Source organism: Galeopterus variegatus, unplaced genomic scaffold (genome assembly GCF_000696425.1).
Source record: "Galeopterus variegatus unplaced genomic scaffold, G_variegatus-3.0.2 Scaffold693, whole genome shotgun sequence".
Taxonomy (NCBI): Eukaryota; Metazoa; Chordata; class Mammalia; order Dermoptera; family Cynocephalidae; genus Galeopterus; species Galeopterus variegatus.
This window is the reverse complement of record NW_007726804.1, coordinates 381,956-408,747: the sequence shown is the minus strand read 5'-3', so window position 1 is coordinate 408,747 and position 26,792 is coordinate 381,956. Positions and strand designations below refer to the sequence as shown.

Genomic DNA, 26,792 nt, shown 5'->3' with positions numbered 1-26,792 from the left:
ATACAGTATTAACCAAATCCCATCAAGCTTTAAGACAAATTGGGAAATAACATTTAGTGCCTGTGTACGTTTATCTAGGCTCTTAAATTGCAACCACGTGACTGTTTTGTTATGGTATTGATCAACTTTCTTGCCCTCAGAAATACAAATTTCAGAATGACATCATGCCCAGTAGGAGTAATTAAAGCTATCTGATGAGGGAATTTAGAAGTTGAAGGGGATGATTGTAATTGATCCTGATTCAATCCTATTACAGCTTTTTATAGTTTAAGCTCTAGAGAAAGCACATTCCTTGTCAAGACTTTATTTTACAGATTCTTTTGTGTGTGCTGTATTTTCTAGTCTCTATTTTTTCTTTTAATTTTTTTTTCCTGTAGTAAATAATGAGCTGCCGCCTGAAATCCGGCTTGCCAGTGGTCAGCTAATGGGTGATGACCTGTCCCTCCTTACTGCAGGAGAGCTGTCACCTTATATCAGTGACCCAGCGCTGAAGCTATTCCAGTGTGCTGTTTGCAACAAATTCACCTCTGACAGCCTGGAGGCCCTAAGTGTGCATGTGAGCAGTGAGCGCTCTCTCCCTGAAGAGGAATGGAGGGCTGTCATTGGAGATATCTACCAGTGCAAGCTCTGTAACTACAACACTCAGCTCAAGGCCAACTTCCAGCTCCACTGCAAGACTGATAAACATATGCAGAAATATCAACTGGTGGCTCACATTAAAGAAGGGGGCAAAAGCAATGAGTGGAGGTTGAAGTGTATTGCCATTGGCAACCCCGTTCACCTAAAATGTAATGCCTGTGACTACTATACCAACAGTGTGGATAAATTACGCTTGCATACCACCAATCACAGGCATGAGGCAGCCCTGAAGCTCTACAAGGTAAGCAGTGACATCCCTTTTCATTGGCACAGAGTCGAGAAGGGAATTAACTGTTTCAGAGCTTGGAGCACAAATCTGAATATTAAGGGGAAAGAAAAGGAAAAAAATTGAAGGGCAAGGTATATAGACTCTAATTAACATTACTAAAAGCATACTGAAACATATGGAATTAGAGAATTTATTGATAAGGTGCCATATGTCCTGTTTACATTTATCTCAGTGGCATTGATTTCTTCTCTGGCTTTGCTGAAATAAAAGAACTTTCCTGGTTATTGCCACATGTAAAATAATACTTTTAAAACGTCTTTTATTTATTGTTTTTTGTTTTTTAAAACATAGCACCATGCTTGGCTAAATGTGAATAGTTACAGGGAGCAGAGTACAAGAACAGTACTTTACCGTGTGAGTGCATCATCTTTTGTTTGGTGACAAATAAGGACAATCAAAACATGTTTTCTGTGTTCTGTGTGTTCTCAGTAACATTGAGTAAACACTCTCCCTACCTATCAGTTGAAAGTCTTCAGAAATAAACTCTGTTGTTATTTTGCATGACTGTTTTCCCAGCTAGTAATGTTTTGCCTCCAAATGGCTGTGGTATAGATAAATATGCTCATAAAATGGCAAATATACTTTTGTCTTTACTGGGAAAAACTATGCAAATGTGATGAATACACACAAGTGATGAGCACCATTTATTGTCTTGACTTTCTCTAAACCCTAATTACTGATTATTTTCTGCAGTTTGTTCACTGGATTGTCTTGATTGTCTTGGTTCATGTACAAATGTAACACATTCATTTATATGATGAATAACTTGGTAACTTATTAAAAACTTCTTTTTGTCTGGAGGATATTAAAATTCAGAAAATATTGCAAACCATTAGTCATTGTAACAAGCTCTAAATATGATTACAAAATCCATTTTGCAAGTGTTACCTATTGATTTATACTAGAAATCAGTGATAACTATACTATCAGGAGTCAACCAGTGATTATAATACCTATGACTTTTCTAGTACTATTTAAAATTTATAAACATACAACAAAAAGAGCAGATTGTGGCTATTTAGATTGGGTGCAGGAATTGTTTGGGTTGGTCTAGTAATATGTGTTTGGATTGTTTCTTGAAGTTCCAATTATAGATGGATGTACTGTGCATAAAAAATCTAAAGACTGAGTGTGAGAATTTGTAACATTGTTCTTGTGATATTGGCACCCTGTGGATCAATAACGAAAGCATTAGATTTGGGTTACACAGTTTGAGGGGGAGTGCAGGCCCTTATGTAAGATGGAAAGCTTCTAAGTTGACAGTATTGAAAATATAATATAAAGGATTAATTGTATTATAATTCATAGGTTTTGCAGCAACAGTTGACAGCTGTTCAATTGTCTACTTTTTTCTGTTGCTACCTGACCTATTAAAACTTTTAGAATACCTAGGAGAAAAAAAACCAAAAAAACAAAAAAACATTAAGTTTGTATAAATAATAGATTTAGACCCTGGGAGCTATATAGAATATTCATGAACTGTGTTTATATTCACACAGCTCCTCTAAACTTTAAATTAACATGTTGTGAATAGAAGATATAAATGTACAAATTTTTCTATTTTATTAATCTCATGTGGGAACCTAAAGAAAGGTTGTGTTATTGTTTATTTTCTCAGGAAAAGTTATTTAATCTAATTGATGATTATTTAAACGTGTGTGTGTGTGTGTGTGTGTGTGTGTGTGTGTGTGTGTGTGTAAGTTTATCAGTTTGTTGCATAAGCATGGACTGACCACCTCACTCTCTGCAGAGCAGTTTGCCAGGTGCTAGAGTTACTCTTGAGGTTCCTTTGCATGGAGAGTTGGAGAGTATCTTTGAATTTATAAGCACCAATTGAGATAAAAGCTTGATTATAAAGAGGGCTTAAGGGAGAGCTTTAGATCCCACAACCAAAAGGTATACTCTTATCTTAAAAGTCTTATAAATTATATAAAAATGTGTTCTTCTTTGTTTGCTTAGCTCTTAAATACCCAAGTACCCTTGTTTAGTGCAGCATTTAAAAGTGGTCAGCAAACAAACATAAAATTACTTTGAACAAACTTACCTTGAATTAAAAGAAGATCGAAGAGGTAAATATTTGAGTTATTGAAACTTAGTATTAGGCAATCAAACTATGTTCTTTTGCATTATCCTTTAAGGAGCATTCATTATTTCTAGTAGTAACTAGGAAAATACTCCAGAGTAGCAATGTGTTGAAGATGCCATTTCTAAACTGATTTCAGAAACTGTGTGAGTCAGATATAGAGAATTTTCATGTGCAGTAACGAGGATATTAGCAAGCTTGGTTGGCTTGTGTCGGCAAAATAAAATTGGTTCATAAGTAACATTAATTGCTTTTAAATGAGAACCTAACAAATTGGCCTGGGCCTGGGCAAAAAGGATGGTTTATAATATGGCTAAAATATTAAAATTAGACTTAAAATAGTTTCCAAGTTAATGACTAGACAATAAACTTCTATATAAGATTTATTTTCATTAGGAGTTTAATTTACATCATTTTACATAGTGAATTATTAAGATTCACTATAAGAGAAAGTGACAAGTAGCAGTTATAAGAAAAATACAGAGCTGTGAGAAAACAGCTTTTCTCATTATTGACAACATATTGATTCATAACACTCTAGATGTGGCGATGTGTCATTTCGATTTGAATAGACCACTTTACATCTTGCATTGTCGAACTGAAGCAATATTACCTAAAAGTGTGTGCCCTTATTCTAGTTTAAGGAGGTTAAAAGTTAAAGGTTAAGGGTTAGCTTAAAAGCATCATCTGCCTAGCTGCTTAACTTTAAACTGATCAATTTAATGAAAATCTGTTTTACAGATGTTGTTTTAATGTATTTGGCAGGATTTAGGCAGCTTTAACATTAGACGTATGCTAGTAAAAATTATTTCTTTATTTGACCAGAACAACACCTTTCCTTTTATGTTTAAGGTAGAAGGCTTGTGGGTTATGGTATTTTGGCAAAGAACCCAGAGGCAGAATGTGTTGATGATCTTTCCATATGGACTCAAAAAAAGAATACCTTTATGTCTATTGCTAACTATGACTGTAAAAACAAACAAAGCTGTATTCATTTTTAGGCAGTGTTATTTTCCTTAGAATTTTAAAAACTATATTGTTACTGTTAAGAAAATCTTACTCATTTCTTCAAGTGAAATGCTCTGAAGTGCTAAGCACTGTTAAATTTTGATTTTTCCTCCAGAAATTTTAATGATGAAGCAAAATTGGTCGAGGAAAATAAGACAATAAAATGAAACTACGGGTTGCTCTAATCTTCACTTTTAATGCATGAATGTATATTTAAAGTGAGCTTAATAAATACTAAGATACGTAGATAGCCACAACCTGTCTTGCAAGGTAAATACACATACACACATACATACATACACATACATGTACATACACACACATATACATACACACATGTGCGAGGGCCCTTCAGAACATTCATGGAAAGATGCATATTATTAATTCCATTTTTCCATGAACTTTTCAAAGTATCCTTGTGTGTGTGTATGTGTGTGTATGTGTAGTGGTTTTTCAGCTAACCATTTATTAGATTTGATTATAGTCTTCTAATTTCATGCCTTTACATTCTTTATAAATTTTAGTCAATTGATATTCAAATATTAGGTCCTCAATAAATATTTGTAGGGTAATTAATGGACAAATGAGTAAACTGAGGAATGTATTGGAGAAACCTTTTACTTCTAATCCTCATTTTACAAAAATGCATTGCAATTTGGTCTACCCCTCACATGATCCCAAACTTTCTAAAAAGTCCAGTAAAAAGATATAATGAAAACCTCTTAGTACTACACATTCAAACTGAGGAAGAACAAGTAAGACTTTGGCAGTATGTCAGATTTACAGTGTAGTTTATTCTTGGCTCAGCATAGCCAAGACTTTTCTGGCCAGCAGATTGGTCTAACCACCATCCGGTGCAGGGCATGCAAACAGTCTGCAGCACCTGCACGTCAGCTGCTCTTCTAATATTATCTGTATTCTTAAGTGAGGTGTTCACAGCTTTGCTGGTTCAAAGTCAAAAGCTTAATTAGACTAGCTTTTTTTCTTCCTGCATCTGCTAGTGGTGAAGCAGAGTAGTCTGTCTGAATTCCATAATGCTGTTTTCATATTTGGATTTCAAATTGGCTGAGAGCAGGGAACAAATCACTTGTCTCCATGGTGAGCAAAGGAACACACGTGGGATTTAGTCCTAGGTAACTTTTAGTGTAACATTCCCCAAGGAACGTTTTTCGGGTTTTCTCATTATCCATGTTATGGATGAAGGAATCCGGGTTAAGAACTAAAATCAAGATGTGGGGAAGGGCCACAGAGGAGAATACAAGGAAGCACACTGGAAAAAATATGTATAAAGGAAATAAAAAAGGAATAATTAGCTTCACCTACCTTTTTTGCTTTTTTTACTACTAGGAAATAATAACCCGATCACTTTGAAATTAACAAAGAATCAGAGGTATTTTTGTTTCAATAGGCTTGAGTCTGACTTTGCAATTTAAAATAAAATATACCAGATATGTACCATTTCAATTATTGAACTGTCATTGTCTCAGTGTGATGGTAAGGGAGGTCAGGAGATTGTGGTGCACATTTGCATAAAAGTCATTGTGCAAAAGGAAATTGGAATATGTGTGTATCTCAGAAGGCAAAACAGGTTTTTTAAAATCTTATTCTAGTCATTTGTTTAGGTGAAGAAAGCTGTTTTTAGAGATAAACAAAAGTTATCCTTTTCTGTTGCTAAACATTAACGTGAATATGGAATTTTTTGCACTTTTTGTATTAGTTTCAAATTTATGTTCATTTCAAGGTTAAAATGCAGTGTGAAATTTAATTCTAGTTGCAGGATTTGTTTTAAAAAGGTAATCACAATTCAAATTATTCTATTGTAGTCTCATATAAAAAGACAAGGCAGAGACTGAAAAAACTGATTCTGTAGTAGAGCAGCACGTGCTTGCATAATACTTATAACTAATAAATATACAGATTACATAAAGAGGAGTTGGTTAGGTAATAGCAACTAATAAATTACTGGTGTTTTCAGATTACAATGTAGTTGGCCAGCCCTATCGACTATGTCTACTTCTGTTTTTATGCTTGACGATTGCTGAAGCAGAGCCATGTGTTATAATATGGCTACTTCAGAACAAATAAGGAGTTTCTCACTACATTCACGTGTGAAGTAACATGTTACACTATGAGCTGAAAATCCTCTTTGTATTCCACCAGAAAAAAAAAAAAAACCCAAAAGCTGCCTATCAAAATACAGATGGATAGATAGATGGATACATATCAATCTGTAGGAAGATTGATTTAGACCAGGCATTAGCAATTTATTACATCCATGTCAGGATAGAGAAAATGATTTCTAGTGTATGAAATTGTTATCAAACCCAGACAAAATTTAAAGAAAGCAAAGCGTGTCATTGAAATCCTCCTATTTTATTTGCTACATGTTTTTCCTTAACCAGTGTTACTGTCTCCCTACATGTCAGACACATGCTGTTATGCTGTTGTTTGTTTTTCTGAAATCCTTACTATTTTATCCCATCTAGATCTTCTCTTCATGGAAATATTCCATGTTGCAAGATTACCTATTTAACTCCTCAAGGAAAACTAGTATTTCTTTAATTAAGGGGAAAGGAGCCTTTTTTTATAAAAGCAGAGTAGTGCGTCTAAAGGTGTAAATGACTTTCAAGTCTTTTACAGAGTGTATTTTTTTTAAAGGAACTGCTATTTCTGGATGAATTTCTAATGTTTGGGGGTGGCGGTTGGAGTGATTAGGTCAGAAATCGGGGTTAGGTTGGGTAATGCCCCTCCCTAAGAGCTTCCCTTATTTATTCCTTCTGAATACAGAAACATACATGCACACACACACACCCACTCACCCACTCACACACACCCCACTACACTACCAGCACCATATCACACCACAGAAACACATTCAACAGTTTGGTACTACCATTTGCTTCAGGAACATGTCAACTCATACTCTATGATATGTATTACATTTTTGTACAACACGTGTTCATCCTCTCTCATATGAAATGTGGGTATGATTTAACCAAAAGTGATAAATCGCTCATTTGTCACCCACTCCGAGGTCATTTAGGTAATGCATACGAAGGTGTTATCTCATAATTAACGTGCTCTCTTTGCCTGTTTCTTCGGCTTAAATTTAATCATCCCTGTCAGTGGGGCTTGTTTGAAATTGCTGAAATATTCAACTGGGTGCTGAGATGCCATGCAGCAATGCAGCCAGAGTCATATGTTAACCAGACCTCATGCTGCTGAAAGGGTCTTGGCCCTGGGTGGAGTGAGGAGGAGCTGGCATGTGCATAATGACCACGGTTCTGCTTCCAGAACATCTGGCCTTCTTGACTTCTACTGGAAATGCTTTACCAAGTTTGCTTTGAGTCTGAGCCTATGCTCAGGCTGAGTTCAATTAGACGTGGAGATTTGCTCATTATTCAGATAATTCAAGCCTTCAAAGGCACTTTTCTCCCCAAATTATTAGTATATTTCAGGAGAGCATAGGAAGGTATGATTTAATCAAAAAGTTAAGAGAAACAATGGAGACACAGCCACCTGTAACCATCAGGAAACATCTTCACGGATTCTGTAACCCAGGAGTGTGGTGATTGGTATGGGCACAAAGGCCAAATTTCTGTTTGCAGAAGTCTCAAATGGGTTTTTACTTCCCATAAATACAGAAACATGTATTGAGCACTTTCTATGTGTCAGGTTTTGAAATGTCTGTGTATGGTGTTGTATTTTGTTAATGTGCCGGGGTATAAGCCATCTTCCCAAGTGCCACTGAGATGAAGAATTTTCTAAAGTGATGCATCCCAAAATTCACTCTGCTCTCCAAAATTACAGGTTAGATTTGGTGGTTAGATGTCAAGGATGTTAATAAAATTAAGGGTTAAATCCATAGACCTAGCCATCAACAGTTTCCATGCTTTACTCAACAGTGGTTTGAGTGGTCTCCCGAGTCATCAGTAGATGTAGTACAGTGTTATTTGGATATCTTGGCTTACTCTTATTGCCTTATTGCATAGCAAGACTTTATTGATCAGTTAAGATCAGGATTACAATGGGAATTTAAGGGCAGGATAGAGCTTTTCTATGAGTTGGAACATTTATGTTCTTCAAATACGAGTATGATGCTACCAATGCATTGCCTACAAAATGAAGAAAACCACTTAATAAAGAGTGCAAAATGTGTCAAATTGCAACTTCGGTCAACCTGTTTATATAACCAGGATGCTCATTTAGTATGATCTTGGAGAATCTCTGTAAATTCAGCTTACAATATCATTGGTGAGATTTCTGCTTAAAATTACATTATTGTAATGACCAGTTACACTGTTATCACAAATAATAACAGTTATGTGTGGCAGCATTTTATTTTACTTGGTTTTATAACCTTTTATTAATATTCTATTTTTCTTATCTTTAAAAAAAGGACTTTTGTAGTCTTGAATATAATACATAATATTTATGTATATTAAATGTGCATATGTATGTAGTAAATATAAAAATGTTTGGGGCCGAGCCCGTGGCGCACTCGGGAGAGTGCGGTGCTGGGAGCACAGCCGCGCTCCCGCCGCGGGTTCGGATGCTATATAGGGATGACCGGTGCACTCACAGCGCTCACTGGCTGAGCGCTGGTCTCAAAAAGGACAAAAAAAAAAAAAAAAAAAAAATGTTTGGAGACCACATTGTTTTGTTTCAGATTTTCTTAAAGTTTTTTTTTCATTGGAAGTATTGGATAGCACAGAATATACGTTTCCCTCTCTATTGCTTAAGGAATGTGTTAAGATTATGTTTGCCCATCAAACAATTTTTAAGGAGTAATGCAGAGAAAGGTTAGGGTTGAAGAATTATTTGTCCCTGGATATCTGCTGATAAAATTAGTGGAATGCAGGGCTGAGGGTGGAAAGAAATGAGCTATTTAGTAGTTCTGACTGTATTGGTTAACTCCAGTTTAGAGGAAAGCTCTAAAAATTTTAAAAAAAGAATTTTAGTCTGTGATTATGTATCCTGTGATAAGAAGAGTCAGATTTGCAGATAGAGTTGGCAATTGACTGTCTATTTATGATTTATGGGATATTGGCAAGAATCTTACCAAAAATATCCCTTTTTCTGATGCTAGATGTTCTGTCAACAGTGAAACCATATTGATAATTGACTTATTTATCTATTTATTTACAATGGCACTACTTTTTGAAGAGAGAACATAGGAGAATACTTCAAAAAGTTCATGTAAAAATAGAATTAAAAGATAATATGAATATTTCCATGAACATTTTCAAGTACCCTCATATATTGTAAATATCATAATAAATTAAAATCTTTATGTACACTGTCTCATTTACTTTTCCTAACAGTTATATGTTATTATTCCCATTTTGCCATATGAGAAAACTGAAATTCAGGGAAAAACACCTTGCTTAAGTCTTCACAGATAGTAAGGAGCCTGTGCTGGAATGTTAACCCTCGCTTCTTCTCAGCCCATGTCCTGGATTGCATTATGAGCTTTGGTTAATAAGAAATCTTTTTGTATTTGAGGATAGGAAGAGCAGAGTGTGGGAAAGGAGGAGAAAGGCTGGGGGCCACAGAGGCAAACGTTACAGTTTTGTCTAGGGCTTAACCATCTGGAAGTCCACTTCACTCCTTCACGTTAGCAGGTCTCCTCAAAGATATTGCAGGTACAATAAGAGCTGGCCACTAGGTTTGCACACATGAATGCAGAACACTGGAGTGATGATCTTACACCCATTGGGTCATCTAAAAGCTAGAAGGAGAAACTGCTAGTTAAAATTGTTATCTGCCTATTTCCTACCACAGCAGAATTCATTCACTTCGAAAAATACATCCTTTTGCTGGCTTTTTGGCGGGTATTCGGTATATTAAATAAAAAGAACCAATAGAATATTTATCACTTCTAGTGCCTGAGCTCTCAGTGCTTGCAAGTTAAGCACCTTTAGAGCTGCATTAATTCATTCAGGTCACCAGGGTACCTCAGCAGTAATGTACTAAATGGTACCCTGCTGACCTGAAAGAGGGAATGTGCCTCCCTAACTATTTAACTTAATACACAGGAACCAGTAAAGCACATTCTATTCACTGCCCATAATCTGAGTCTTCTCTCTCCTTTTTCTGATATCCTGATATCTATCTATAGGAGGAAGTCCTATTCACTTACTACTTATTAGAGTTTTTAAAAATCATCTAGTTTTGAGTTATTATTAATTTTTACTTTTATCTTTTACGTCTTACTTTGATCCATTTTCGTTACAAGATTCCAGGGATTTTCTTTCCAACATATGTTGCTAATACACTCCTTTCCTCTCTCTCCTCCTCGAATTTTTCTAATGATTCTAATGTAAAGCCTGAAGTCTTGTTACAACTATTTACATTGGCTGAACTTAGAGATGTTTGGGGAAATCTTGCCTCCTTGAATCTGGCTAGTCAATCTTGAAAAAATTGTGAGTCATTGGCATTGCTGCAGTTGACCATGTTTGTTAATGAAATGTTCTTTTACTGGAAAGTAAGAATTGTCTTAGTTTTGACATGACAGAATTGCTAGCAGTGTAGATGCTCCCAGGAACTACAGCTGGGGTGTGTAAAGCATGTAAGGACATTGTGATAACTATAATGTGCAGTATCTTTCAAAGACTTTAAATATTTCTAACTATCTGTTTGGCAGGCCTGAGAATAACGGCAGCATATGTCCTTAGGGCCTAAAATCATTCACTGTTCAATTGCAGGAAATCAGGTAGCAAGTCTAATTGCCATCACCTCTGAAACAGAGTCAGTTTACAAGGCATCTCCTTTAAACTCAGCATACATTCAGCAGTCACTACTGAGTGACAGCATAGGTGGCATCAGTGATAGGAGAAAATAATTTCCAATTTTTACACCAAATAAACAGTGTTGTTTTTTGAAAAAAAAAAAAAGAAGATTGATGTGCTAAAATGAGTACTATTTATACACCAAAATTTCCCTTTCAGTATTATTTTATTTGTTGAATTTATCTTACGTAATACTTTAAAAGGGAGAAACCTCTCTCCTGTTTACTGTGTGATGCTAAATATCACTATTTTTTAAACAGAAGCATTTCAATGTCTTTTGAAAAATAACTTGTCTAAAAGCAAGTTCTGTTTTATTACTTGGGGGTTTATTATATTTTTTAATAGCAAGTTAAGTATTTAAAACAACACGTTTGGATGTAATTAACAGTACCAAATTTTTCTATGATGAGTATTCCTTGGGAAGGCTTTCCAGTCTCATAACCAAATTCCTTAAAAATAAATGCAAGGGGGATTCATAAATAACTTTTTCTAGAGAAATAGAGTCTTTGGCTCTCTTAATTCCCTAAATATTAGAAAAATTAATATGGGCTTTATTAAGAACTACTTAGTTTTTAGAGCATTCATTCTTAACATGGAGGTAGGAGTATATAAGTCACAAATGAGAAAATGACTTCCTAATTAATCAGTTGCTTGATTTTGTGAGCACTTATTTAGATGTATGTTTCAAAATAGATTGTCAGGTATGACACTTACTTGTAAGTTCCTGTAGTATGCACTAGATCGTTTTATTCCTTCCCATCAAGCTATGGCTACCCCATTAATTACAGCAGCTTGATAATTTATTGGAAAACCATTAGTGCAGAGGAAGTGTTTTGAAGTTGATTATATATGTGTGTGTGTGTGTGTGTACATTTTTCCAAAAAGTGAACAATTCAGTTCTTTCAATGCATGAAGAAAAATGTGGATGTACTCAGATGCTATGTGTTAGGTGATTAAAAAGGCAAAATGCCAGTACCCCAATGATGTTTTCCACACATATGCAGGGAGACCTACTTATTCTTATTTTGCTCACACCTTCAAACTAATTGTATTCACGAGTGTGTGTGTGTGTGTGTGTGTGAGAGAGAGATAGAGATAGATAGAGAGAGAGAGAGAGAGAGAGAGAGAGAGAGAGAGAAGTGAAAATATATAACAATGTATTAAAAAACTGAGCTAATCATTAATGCCCTTATTTTGTTTTAAAGTAGATCACAGAAATCTCTTCCTGTGCATTGTAGGTGTTCTCAGTTCCTAGAGATAATAAACCTTTGATGATTTTGTGCAAGACTCGTCAACAAGCACTGGAATCAGTTCTGTATGTACACATGAGTAATCAAAGGTTTAGGGAACAGGATATGATTTGGTAAAATTGATAGGTTCTCCAAAAAGAAATGGCCCCCCCTAATTGTGGGAGCACATTAACCCTTTCCCCCCCCCCTCTAAAAAGCAGTTCCTGATCCCAGCCTTGGAGTAGGTATCCTTTTGCAAAGACTTCAGTACTAAGTCTTTCAAAAAATAATACTTAAAAGGCAAGGTGTTCTCAAATTAATGTCTAATTAGTACTCTATTCTTTTCTTTGGTCTTAAAGTCACAACAGGTTCCACAAAATACTTAGACTCAGAGGTATCCTTGAAACTCAAGGGATTAGGTAACCTAAACAAATATCTTCTTAAACTGATCAACTGTCACATGTTCATAGTGGGAAAATGATGGAATAAGATAGCAATCTCAAGCCTGGAGTTCTATAGGAAAATGTGACTAAAACATGGAAGAGCAGGGATAAAGAGCTCCAGGGAAGAGGCATATGGATGGACATGCAATGGAGGGCATGGACTGTGAGGATCTTAATATTATGAATTAACCCACACCCGAGGGGGGGGGGTTTGAAGAGAGCAGTTCTAAATTAGAAAGGGAAGGAACTAAAGTTATATGCTACAAAATTTACCAAGTTGTCAGTACAATGAAGGTTGAGGCCATTGCCTTCTGCTTTGCAACTGCTTCTTTTTTAATTTGCAACAACTTGATTGAGATATAATTCATATACCATGCAATTCATCCAGTTAAAGAATACAATTCAATGGTTTTTAGAATGTTCACAGAATTGTGCAACCATCACCACAATCGATTTTAGAATGTTTTCATCATCCAAAAAAGAGATCATGTATCATTCTAGCCACCTGCCCCCATCCACAACCCTCCCTCTCCTGGCTCTAAGCAACCACTAATTACCATCTGCCTCTATAGATTTGCCTATTCTGGACATTTCATACAGATGTTATCATAGTATATGGCATCTCTTGTGACTGGCTTCTTTCACTTAGCATAAGGTTTTCAAGGCTCATCTGTGCTCTAGCATGTATCAGCACTTCATTATTTTTATTACCAAATTGCCATGGCATGGCTATGCCACATTTTATTTATTCCCCATCAATTGGATGTTTGAATTGTTTCTATTTTTTGCATATTATGGGTAATAATGCTATGAACATTTGTATACAGGATTTTGTGTGGACACATGTTTACATTTCTTTTGGATATATACCTAGCAGTGGAATTGCTGGACTGACAGTCACTAATATTAACTGGATTCTCATTACTGCCAGTCAATTCTTATTTTGTTAAGAATGTGTTAGGTGATTAAAAAGGCAAAATGCCAGTACCCAAATGGTGTTTTTCATACATATCCAGGGAGAACTACTTATACTTATTCTGCTCCTCTCTTTTCTTTTAAAAGATACCTCAAATTTTTATCACTTTCCCCACGCCCCTTCTGCTCCCCTCTTGCTGACTAGCTTGGTGAAAAACTTGATACTAACATGGATCGAGTACTTATTTGGTACAAGGTAATTTCCTAAGTTCTTTAAATATATTAACTCATTTAATTCTCACAGCAGCACTATTAGGTAGACAGTATTATTATGCTAATTTTGAAGATGAGGAAACGAAGGCAAGGAAAGCTTAATGAATTTATCCAGGGTTATGTAGCTGGTAACAGTGAAGACTGGGTCAGGATTTGATCTCAGACTGTCTGGTTCCAGCACCCACAGTGTTAAATAGGACACTATCACAGTGCAGATACTGCACTGAGAAGGGATACCTGGAAGGGAAGTTCCTGGATGTGGCAGAAGGGAATGGAAATAAGGGTATAACTGTAATTGTTGATCTTTGAGAAGAACATATATCCCTTAAGAAAGGAAGAGAAGAAATAATAATGAGATAGACAAAGATCTAAAAACTTTGGGGGTGGGAAGAGAAGTGAAGGAAGGCCAATTGGAAAAATCACCCAAAATAGTACATAGACTTAAGCTCTTTTTTTCATATCTGAATGTAAACCATTTATTTGATTTGTACTATGTTCTTTGAAAAATTTCTACAAACTGAATTCCCCACATTTGTAGGAATGAGAAATTGGTATAGTTTATAATAGCTTGAATTTACTGAAATACATTTGTGAGATTGATGTTCTAGTGATACACAAATTCTTATTTGTCCTCACTGGCTGAAGATGCTCTGTGCTGGAGCAGAAGGATGATTCAGACAGACACAGATGGAGTAGGTGCAGTTCCTGTCCTCAAGAAGCTCACCAGTTTTTACAAGAAAATATACACTACTTTTTCTCTGTGCTTTATTTTCCCTTGTGGGTTGTCCCTGTTCACAGCCTTCTTGAATTCCAGAAGTTCATAGGGACGCATTTAGTACTTAATATAACACATTTTAGCAGTATTTACTCCCTTGTGTCTTCTAGCGAATTAATATCTAGATTTCTTAGGTATTTGTGGGGGGGGGGGATCAGGTTCCTGCCTTGCAGAACATTGATGAAGAGTGGCTGTGTGTTTCCATACTGGAAAAGATATCTCATTGTTGAAAAAATAATGCACAGTAACACTATAATTAAAGTCTTCCTTCTCTTTTGCCTCTACCTCTCCATCCATGTGATGTTTATGAATGTATGATTTTTGTGTTTTCATGTTAGTAAGGATATGGATAAATTTAAATATTTCTTGGTAATTTTCTTGCTAACTGGAAGGATTTTTTTTAATAGGTGCAAAAACATAAAAATACCTGTTTGTCATGTGGGATGTAATAATTAGTGTAGAATAGCCTGAATATCTATAACTACTTCAGGCACACTCCTATTTGGTTCAAACAATTATTATATTCCTTGAAGTTTTCAATTTCCATAGACCTACTGGTCTTCATAAGGCCCTATGACAGGTAGGTTGAAATCAGGGGTTGGATTACCAATGTTCCTTCTGTTAGAGCATTATCATTGCATAATTTCTTCTTTCTGTTTTACTATGAAGATAAGTTAAGGGGAAATTGTGCAAGGAAATATGATATGCCATATTATGCCATACTAAGAGATTCTCTAGAGCTTCTTTCTTGAGTCTCAAACACAGTGAAACTGAAAGATTGACTGCCTGGTTCAGCATTTATGTCTATGAACACTTGCTGAGCTTAATGAATATTGACGAGGCAGTTATCAATTTTTGCTACCCTCCCATTGTTAATAAGTTGGGGGTGGAGTGGTGCGAGGGTGTGGGGTGATTTCTCAGAGAAAGACAGTGAAAGATACAACTCTCTGCCTATATCTCTCTGTAACTGAAGAAAAGTTTAAAAGAAGAAAATTAGGCATTTTCTGTCTTAAGGAGTCCAACTGGCTTTCTAACTATGTGGTTTTTGGCAAGCATTTCTGTGCCTTAGTTAATGTATTAGTAAATGGAGAAAAGAAATCACTTCACTGAGTTCTGCAGATCTTAATTAAGGTACAAAAATATCTTTGAAAAAAGTATTCTAAGATGAAAGCTTTTCTTATATGTGGAAAATATTACTCATGTCTTGTCAGCACATCCACTCTATTGGCATTGTGTTGTACTCGGAGATAACTTCTGCTTTTTTATTATTGGTAAGGCGCTTTTAAAAAAATACATATATAAGTATACTTGGTCACACTATTGTATCTAGGACTTGTCATTACCAAAAAGCTGTTATTAACTTTATCCCTCCAATTGGCCTCAATTGAAATTCGCTTTGAAGAGGAACATAGCCACACTCACCAACTTGAAAAGGGGTGAATGCAGCTCATAGAAAATAACTATTTGTGGTTCCTTTTATGTGCTTTAATTTCAATATCCATTCTTTCTTAGAAGTTTACCCACAGAAAAAGAACTGCATATTACACTTTTAAATAGCAGTTTTCAAGTCCTCCAAGTGTGAATTTGCAAATGAGTAGTAGAAAGTATGGCTCCCAGCTGAAAAAATGAATGTTTAAAGCTTCTGTATCTGGCATTCTATTTATTTTTGCCTTTGGGATGATACAGTTTTTCCATCTATAAAATGGGTTTTGAGTGACCGTTTAGAATTAGAAAATAAGCATTAACTTAATGGTCTTTGAAATCTAGTCTAAACTTAATCATTTCTGTGGTTCTCAGAGATGAATTTATGCTGAGCTTTAACAAGTATCTCCTCTTAAATTGCTGATGTAGTTACACATATATCAAGTTGCTGGTTGTCTATTGTTTTGTTTAATCCACGGGCACATGTTTATGCATTTTTCTCATAAACAGGAAGCAGGGTAAAAATCATTAATAGAGAAATAGGTGAATTACATACCTTACCCCCCTTTCTTTATTTACATTTTTGATTATTTATTTCATTTATTTGTTCACTGATAGCTCACTGTATCAGGTACTGTACTAGGAAAAAAAGAGGTAGCATCAAGCAAGACTGACACAAGACTTGCTCTGGTGGAGTTTGTGGTTTAGTGCACGGGACAGACAAGCATTAAACTTACAATCACATATTAAACAAAGAAATAGTTATTTACTATTGTAAACAAGTAATAGGTTTAGTACTTTTGATTTGAAACATTTATTTGTGGTATTAGGACTTGGGATTTGTGTAAATCTAACTCTTCTTCTAATCTTGGAGGAAAGTGAAGAATCTGAATGAGACTTTGTACTAATGTATTCAAAAAAGCATTAGGGGTTGAGCTGAATTGATTTTGCTGGATATTGGCTGGCATGTAGAAAACAAAAACATTTACCACGGAGATTTTATCAGAGAGCAGGCACCTTAAAACTTTTTTGGAGTCGTGAAATGTTTATGTGAAAAGGCATTCTAGAAATGGCTGTGTGTCCACTTGACCCATTTGTGCAGAATATAATATTGAAGGTTGGATGAGATGAAACTGAACTACATCAGACTCCCTGCTGGAATTTTTAAAACACTGATTCCAAGGCTACAGGCTCTGTGGATACATCCCAAGTATCTCTTTATTTAAAGATACAATAGTGATAATCAGCCAAATTTGGGGACCATTGGTCTAGAAGATATTGAAGGGCACTTGTAGATCTAAAGATTCCATGAGAAGATGTTGAGTATAGTGGTTTTACTAATCCTCACTCCATTATTATCTGTTCCTTTCATGTTCAGAAGAGAGAAACTCTGTCTCCCGCTTTCCTCTGTGAATCTCTTCCTATCACGGGCTAGGATTTTGCTAGGGTCTGACAATGCGACATACTCTGTCACATTAAGTAATCAAATTACCTTCTACCTTGTGCATTGTTTTGCCTCCAAGGACAAGAGTCTGACATGTTCTGATGTATAAAAATCCCATTGCAGTGGGAAAAATGGCAAGTCTTCATACAGAAAAACTTTCTGCACAAAACGGCTATTCTTTCATTGAAAGTCTGGCACTTTAGTGAGCTGTTGGACCACGAAACCACTTTCTGAGACCAGAAGTTGGTAAAAGAAAATCCAAGACCCCTGGACTGAATTTTGTAGGAATATCCTTCTGGTAAATTTTTAGGATCCTGCTTTTGCCTCATCATGGTAGTAGAAATCCACTTTCCAAGTACATGAAGAAATGCCCAGGCAGCAGATATACAGTCTGTTTTCTGGACAGGAATATTATAGGTCTCAGGAGAACCAACTTCCACAGGCCAGCTGGGTCACAGGTTCATTTGTAGCTCACTGTAATGATTCTGCAATTTTTCATTTTATTGCTACTTTCAGTAGGCAGATTATGAGGTTTGTTTTGGGGATTTTTCTTCATAATGGCATATATTTTCTCTCTCTTTCTCTCTCTAGATATGGATCTGAACATGTGTGTATGGGTATGTGCAGATATAGATGTGTACATTATATATATATATATATATATATATATATATATATATATATATATATACCTCTGTATCCTGTTTATGAAAGAGAGCTCTGCATTGTATGTTATATAATTTGACAATTGTCTTTTAATGATATCCCATACTTTTCTCCCAAATAAAACATCTGATATAGATGCACTGGCAGCTACACTGACAACTAATGCTAAAAAGAAACAAATAAATAGGATGCCCAATCTCATGAACAACAGAATCTACATTATCATGACAAATTACTTTGGAAAAGTTAATGTATTCAACTACTTGTAAGTTAAAACTGGATCTTTGTCTGTTTCATAAGGAATTACCTCTTCTATAAATCAACTGGAAATAACGTATCAGTTCTGTACTGACCACAAGAGCTGTCTTTAAATATGGATCCACTGTAAAACGCTAATGCCAAACTGTACCTGAGTCCCACTGGCAATGTAACCTGTGTTCTACAAAAGACTCAAACAAAACAACCACCCTCTCCGCAGACTAAAAAAGCCGGATTAATAAAACAACTGGGTGCTTTGGTTAAAAAAGAAAATCAGTTATTTCAAGATTTTGCTTATAATTTGATGGGCTTGGTCACTTACTGATCATCACCAACTGATGCATACAGATCAGTAGAGGATAGAAGTTTCTTGCCTTGCCTGGGGTGTGCCTTTAACATTTTGGTTATTTTAGAATAATGTCCAATAAGCACACATAGTATACTATAAACCTTTTTAGGTTTGTGCTTAAGGAGAAGATATAATACGTTATTGTAAGTTTGTGTGACCTAAAGCATTTTGCTCTACTATGACAGACGTATCATCCTCCTGTGCCAGTACTAATGCAAGGACATTTCATAGTCGTAATCTGTTAATACCAGTTAGCAGTGTCACAAATTAAAGCATTAGTGGATTTGTGTTGCTTGAGGAAGCAACTGATATAGAATACCAGGAGGTTGAAGGAGTGGAGCAGTTTATTGTAACATAATTCTACATACCATGTAAAGTCTCCATGCTGGTGGCATAGAGTGTATCTTTACAAAGAGCTCAAATCAATAGTTCCTTATGCAGAAAATATCTCATTAAGATACAGTAGGCCAGGTACATTTTTAAAGACACATTTTTTGGTAATTAGACAAAAAAAATCAAGAGGAGTATCCTTTGTTTTGTTTTGTTTTTTTCTTTCTCTTTGGCTGCTGGCTGGTATGGGATTCTGAACCCTCGACCTTAGTGTTATCAACACCATGCTCTGAATCTCTGAGTGAGCTAACTGGCCAGCCCCCAGGATATCCTTTATTCAAAGAAAAAAAAAGATTTTATTGCTTTGTTAAATTGTACATTTGTAGAGCAGACAAAAAATTCTTCCCAGGATTTAAATAAGTGTATTTGCATCAGTTGTGTTATTTTGGGTCTGTACTTAAATAAAAAGTTCATAATTTTCAAAATACATTTTTACTGGAAATATCAATACTCCTAAGTGAGAGATTTTGGCCAAATCATTAATGTTGATGTCATCATGGACACATAGCTATCTTATCAAGAGGCCCATGGCTTGGAAAGTGAAAATGATAGTGTAAATTATGGAAGGAATATTAGATTAAACAGTTTTTTTAATTTTAGTAATGGTTTAAGATAGTAATACATTCATTACTATTGTACATTGGTACTTGCCTAGGCATTTAAATGATTTTTCATATTTTCCCGTATTAGCCTATATTATGGACATATTCTGAAAGAAAGTTATAAGGAATAATAATTATAGAGAATGAGAACCTATGGTTAAAATTATATGCACATTGAACTACAGTGAGAGTATTAAAAGTATTTCATCCCATTTGTAAAGTATCTTCCATGACTATGAAAAGGCAATATTTTTCCAATTATATCTGCTTTAGCCTGCAAATGGATTACCTTACAAGAACTCTTATAAAGCAGAGAGTCCAGAAATAATTGAAAATGTGAGGACAGATAAGTTGGGCATATAAAGGCCCTGAGCAAATTTCTCTCAATAGCATTCACAGTGCAGGGGGGAAAAAAAACTTTATCTTAACTCCTGCTCAGTTCTTGAAGAACATTTGAAAGCTTAGCATCATGATGCTTCTGATTGACAGGGATTGCCAGTGCCTGCTGCATAATTTCTAGCTCACTTCTCCAGTGTCTGGAAAATTACATTTTGACTGTCCCCAATATTAATAACCAGATTTGATCTTAGGCCTGTCCAAGGTCAAGCGGACTGGCCAGGTCAGCCTGTTTGTCTGTGTGCATGAACTGTGACATCTACTCAGAGTGACAGGTAGAGGATGGGGGTTGTGAGGCAAGGGTGTTAACCTTCAGACCACCAAAAGGAGCCTCTTTCTGCTGGGAATAAAGAGCCCCAGGGGTTGAATCTAATTTTTTTTTGTTGTTGTTGTTGTTTTTTTTTTTTTCAATGCTCCTAATATTTTTACATGAGATGATACACTGTTGAAAAATGCATTTTAAAAGAGGGAAATTATTTAATTTAAATCATCTGTATAAAACCTAATATACATTTGCTTTTATTTTTGGTGGCTGGCTAGCATAGGGATCAAACCCTGGACCTTAATATTATCAGCACCATCCTCTAACCAACTGAGCTAACCTGTCCAGCCCCTTTTTCAGAATTTATACCCAGGTTTAATAGTGTTGTATGTGGATTGATTTTGCATCCCTGTTTTTCTTTAGGAGAGTGGCTCCATCAGCTATCCTAGATTGTGGTATCATTATTCCTGAAATGCTCCCAGTTTTGCAAGTGAATAGCACAGTAGCTCTAGAGCATGGGGGAAGACATAGTTTAGAAACCAGCTAAAACAACTTTTGAAATTCCACAATTCATAGTATTCTACCATGAAACGTATCAAGTAAACTCATTTTTTAAGACAATCTCTCCTCTTTCTGGGGAAAAATTCCTAAGAAGCTATTTGGTTCCTAATTGATTTTCTACGTCAGTTGTTCATTGAATAGATAAGTGGTGCCTGTGATATTTGATTACAGAGCAAGGCACCCATTTAACCTTCTGTTCTTTCCTGGCCAGGATTTCAAATACAATAGAATGTTCCTCCCTGAGGCTCAGCAGGATTAGACAGCTAGCAGTAATCCCTGATACGCTGAAATAGACCTGATAGAACTTCACCTCACTTGTTTAGGATTATGCTTGTGAATTTCAGCTCACCCAGAAACATTAACCCTTTGGGGACTTGGGCTGGGATACTCGATCAGTAAAAAACAATAAATAAGCAGAAAACTATTAATACATTCTAAGCAGTTACACCTTATTTTTTTTGACCAAAGTATAAACATAATTTTTAAGTGAGAACAGATGTGTGGTCTGTTTTTCTGAAATTTCGCATCTTAAATATATCTGTCTCAAGATGTATATTAATTGATCTTCTTAAATGCAATTTTGTTTAAGAAACTTTATGAAAAGTTCTGGTTTGTGTAATAGCTTTCCCATTCTGGTCACGGTTAAATCATGTTGTGGAGGATAAATGACTTCATATAAAGTAGGCCTTCGATATTCTAGGTTAACTGGAACCAAGGCAAGAATGAAAATCCCCAAACCTCATTTTAGCCAGTGGTTTCCAATCTCTTCCCTTTCCTTTCATTAGAGCAAATTCCATAGGTTTGAGTTTAATTTTCTCTCTTTCCCCTCTGGGGGATATGAAAATGAGCTAAGAAATGGCCAAGAGGCAGGAAATCAGTGGGTGAAAAAGAACTAGTAAAAGGTATAGTTAATCCACAAATTGGAAAGTCAGCCCCATGTTAATCAAAAGATGAAAGGAAGAGCATACACCCTTTCAGTGCAGGTGGCAGTACTGGCCTTTATCATGGTTTTTAATAATTTAAACATTGAAATCTGTGCCTGACACTATTAGGCCATCAAAATGAGGTCCTTGCAAAGTCACAGGTTTGAAATGGGTTATTAGTGACAACTAACACAGTCTGGGAGAGCACCCCCAATCGTTATGAAAGTGATTACCCTGAATCATCTAGGCCTTTTGGTGTTGACTCTTTAAATATTCATATTCACAACTAGTTCTATTAATTATTGAAATAAGTAATTCTGGTTCTGATGATCAGATTTCCCACCTTGTTCATAGGTTTTTAGAAAAATGTAAGTTTTATTTGAGAAACTTGACCTTCAAATAAACTTGTGATGATGGCTACAACCTCATTGCCTATGGTAATATTTCAAGGTCAGAGATAATTTAATACTAAAGCATTGGTACATCAACTCCTTTCCGAAACTGCTTTTGTTAGTGGCTCTTACGGGGCTTGATTGAACAAAAACATTTGTTTTTATTTAAAAAATCTTAAGTAGAACAAATACAATCATAATAAGAAGATAACTCTGAAGAATTTTTAGAAGCAGTTTCTGTTCTTTACCACATTCCCTGCCTCCGAGTTTACTGCAATTGTAATGATAGCAGCGTGCGGATGACAGGAGAATTGTGGTGTGTGCTTTCTGCTTTGAAGCTTAGTTGTTTGTAAGAACTTCAATAAATCCATGAGTAAATTGATGGGATTAAGACTGAAACAATGGTTCTGTCTAATAATATTTTGTTTTTGTTCAGTGGGAAGTGAAGAGGACTTTGTAAAGTGGGGAGTTGTGACTTGAAATGATTCTGCTAAATCTTTAATTAACAAGTCTCCCTTTTACTTACTTTTCATACAAAATATCTAATTTTCATGGTTTTAGAGAGCAGAGATGATTTCTGTTGTTCAATTTAGGTGACATATTATTCCAATTAATTGGAAAAGTACTCCCATGGGATAGACGGCTGGAGGATGGGGCCTCTTAGACTGTCTCTTACAGTGGTCCTGGGATTTGCCCTTTTCTCCTGACATGATTTTACATATGCTATTGCTGAGATTCCAGTTCTTTGTTGTATGTTATAAAATTCTATTGCATCAGCATGAACAAAACAGAAATATTATAGATGTGAACCTTTCACCCCAAAAGACATATAACAGATTGAAAAGCTCCAGACCAGGGTAACAGGAATGCTTGCAGCCAGCATGGATGGGTTTACAGATGACTAAAAGCTGGTATTAATAAATCTCAAAAGGAGAAGAATAGGAGCAGAATTTACTGAAGTCTATGAAATAATAACGGGACATGAAGCTAGGCCATGTGCATCTTTGTACTGTGTGTCAGAAAGAACTAGAGATCCTCCCATGTAATTGGGAGAAAACAAATTTCAAAGCAACAAAGGAGAACTTCATGTTTGTGTGTTTGTTTTTCTATTTGTTAATAAAGTAATTTACCTCTGGAATAATTGAATTAGAAGATTCTGGAAAAATAATTCATGTTAGAATCATATGGACAAAGGAGACCTTCAGGAGTCTCCTCCCTGGCAAACAGGCAATATTAAAACCATCCCCTGAAGAAGTCCATCCATATTATTTTTAAAGAGAAGGAACTGGTTCAGTTGTGGCCAATGGAATGCTTTGTGGCCAACATGAACAAAGAGATAATAACTGAACAGTATAAAACTGAAGCAAATGTGCTGATTCTACAAACTTTGTTCATATACTATGCTGTTGCAAAAATTCATAAGTTTTAAAAACAGTTTTGCCTCAATAGTATAGTGTTAAAACCACTTTTTAAGGTGCCCTGGAGTATGCACACTTAACACATGGTCCTTGACATGGGCATGGTCAGAGATACACATAGTTAACTAATACAACGTTTATAAAGCTCCTATATTTTGTATTATTACTTCACAACTAAAATACTATGGAGTAAGGAATTTTTATGTCCTTTGTCTCATCCAGTCTTCACCACAAACAGTCCACTGAGGACCATGCAATTGTACGGATTAGGAAATGGGGAATAGCAATGTCAGGTGTTTTATCCAGGGGTGTACAGATAGCTGAAGAGCTGGGATGTGAACCCAGATTTGTCTGCCTGGAGGCTGTGCTCTTAATCATTGTTCTTTACTGCTAAGCTTTTTCAAAGGTTGATGTTACCAATCTGGGGCACAAAGACACCTAGGGCATCCATAGGTGAGCTTCAGAAAGGTGTGGAAGGAGTATATCCTGAGAGAATACAAAAGTATGCATTTTTCCTTCTGTGTTTGTATCTATTTTAAGATTCTTAGATCCTGTAAATTTAAGAACAGTTGTCTAGAGAGTGACCACAAAGAGTTACAAAGTGGTAGGACCTTTTCACAGGTGGAGGAAAGTCTGGCTAACTGGACAAAAATAGGAAGAGAGTAGTGTTTGGCTTGAGCCTTGCAGGATTTGGATGGGTGGATGTCAAGTTTAGAGGTGGAGAGAGAGGAGAGAAGCCCATTGTCTGAGTCAGGAAAGAGCCTGTTGTTTCCTCCTCAGGTTACAGTTGAGTCAGAATAATTGTAGACATTTATCTTCTTAGCCATGGGAGACTGTGATCCAGCTAAAGGAAAAGGCAGTCTGTGGTCAGGGAGTCCCTGGGTCTGAGTGAGTAGGAAAGCTGCTCTACTTCTTTCCTATTCAGTCTCTGATCTGTGAATGTGAGCAAAAATTTCATTACAAATAGAAATAAAAGAACCTTGCATTTGAAAAGTAAATAAGCCCATTGTTTCATATGTTCAATAGCAGTAAAGTAGACCAATGCTCTTATCAATATATTGCAAAATTAGTGTCAATATATATTTCTCAATCAAAAGAATGAATTCTGATCATACTGGATATATTAATTTTAGCTAGCATCCTTACAATGGAACATGAAAACTAATTTTTACTTTATGAGATAGTTGTAAGTGCCACAATTATGATCAAATTTGTGTAAGGAGTAAAATATATGATAATAGATTTAATGAATTCTTAGACACAATTTTTTCCATAAAAAATATTTTGTTAGTTGAGTTTCTTCATTAATTCATAATTATGTATGTCATGCATATTAATGGGTTAATACAGGCATGTTCAGGTAAAGAAACTTTTTGTTAAAACCATTTTACTTTTTAGAAGGGCAATCTGTTTTATGGGATATTTAAGGGTTTATGTGCTAAAGGAGTATTAGTTGTTAAATGATTAATATTCACAATATTATAAGTTTAAAATGTAGTTTAAAAATTAATGAAACAGCCATGTTGTCAATGTCATGCATATTTTATTTACTGAAAACAATTTTACTTAAAATTAAACATTCCCTTGGAGTTCTTGCAAAGCAGAGGCTACAATTAGCCTCTAAATTGGCCATAAGTATAGAATAAAACTAAGAAAATAAAACACAATGAAAATACCTTAGTTTATTTCCACTGATCAAAATGCAAAATAAAATGTGAATGTGAAAAACAATATTCTTAAAGCACTATTTCCTGTCATAAAATGCAATTGCAAAAATAGGGAAAGGCTTTTAAAAACTGTGGTTTTGCCTCAATAGTATACCTTCGGAGAATTCTACATTAGTTTGTTTCTGAAGCTGTATTTCTAATAATGGAGCTGTCATTTTCTCCATTCTTTCCTTTCAGAACAAGGGTGGGGAAAGATTAAAATAATCTTCAAAGCAGACACCATTACATTGAGTGGACCCTGGCATGCAAGCTGCTTTTCTAAAGCAGCACATTTTCGTTCCCACTGTAGATGATAGTTAAATATCCACTCAAAGCAGAGACTATTTAGACAGAGATTCATCCAGTCTATGGAGAGGACTGGAATCATATATCCTTCTCTATGTCTAGCTCATGAAATAATCTAATACAATTGTCTTTTGTTTTTTAATTGCGGAAAGGAATCTGGATTTCTAGTCATTGTTAGGGGGAAAAAATTGCATTGTACAGAGCTTTATATTAAAATGAAAGTGAAACAGTGCTAGGCAAAGCAGAAAAAGATAGAGGTCCAGTCCATTTGTGCTTTGAGAATACACTACCATGGTTTTGCCAGTAATTTTTTTTTTTCTTCCTTTTTGGTCATCTCAGCAGAGAAACTAAGGCCTGGATGAATCTGAAAGCTGAGCTGCTCTACTCTCTCCCTTGGAGCTGCTCCCCTACATCTGGGCTCCGACATACTAGTGGTAGAGAGAGGCTCACTACCCCGTCTGTGCTGTGCGTGCACAGTGGATCAATGGAGGCCCAGAAGCCTGGGGGGGGCTGTCAGGATAATACCTTTCATTTAGAGAAAGAAAAAAAAAATTAAAAATGAATGTTAAAAGACTATTTTAAAACATGTCTTCATTGCAGTTTTGAGTCAATGCTACTTGCAAGTGCCATAAATAGCAGTATAAGGAAAACACATTCATTTACTTTAGTAAATATTCCTTTTTGCATTATATTAAGATATCATTCATAGGCTGTTCTCTCTTTTTAAGATCATGCCCAGATAGGATTTTCTCTTCCATAAATGGCCCTGATAAAAGTCAGTCTTCCAAGTGTTTTACAGTATCATGTCCCCAAACCTCAGTAGAGAAAGCCCAGCTAATATGAGACACATGCTAATAAGAGACTGGTTTTCCATTTTTAATGTTTTATGCCAATGCTAGATGATGTATCCAGCTAACCACTTTAAACCTTTCAGTAAAGGTTTGATAATAGATGTCATTATCGAATGTCCTCATGCATGCCCCTTTGAAACAAATGATCATCTATTAGAGGAGAGAGACAAAACACATTTACTTGAATGAAATGTTTAATAAAGTACATCAGGACTTGTTTTTATTGGTATTGCTCTACGAACACTTTATGTGCTAATTTAGGGCTTAGGGGTACTTAGTCATTCCAGTACTCCAGTCTGAAAAAGGCATGTACCTTATTATTATAAACGCCAGCCTTTAATGTTTAGAACATATTTATAAAACATACTTGTCCTCTTCTTAAAATTGAAAACATCTGTTAC

The 26,792-nt window shown here is 35.6% G+C and overlaps 1 protein-coding gene across 1 annotated transcript in view; it reads left to right on the top strand.

Annotated features, from left to right (window-relative positions):
• The window catches only part of ZFHX4 (zinc finger homeobox 4), a 184,359-nt gene that overhangs the window by 26,412 nt on the left and 131,155 nt on the right, over positions 1–26,792 (top strand). The window contains exon 3 of the mRNA XM_008571505.1: positions 378–880. Within this exon, the coding sequence (XP_008569727.1) occupies positions 378–880 (503 nt within the window). The remainder of the gene's footprint in view (positions 1–377; positions 881–26,792) is intronic.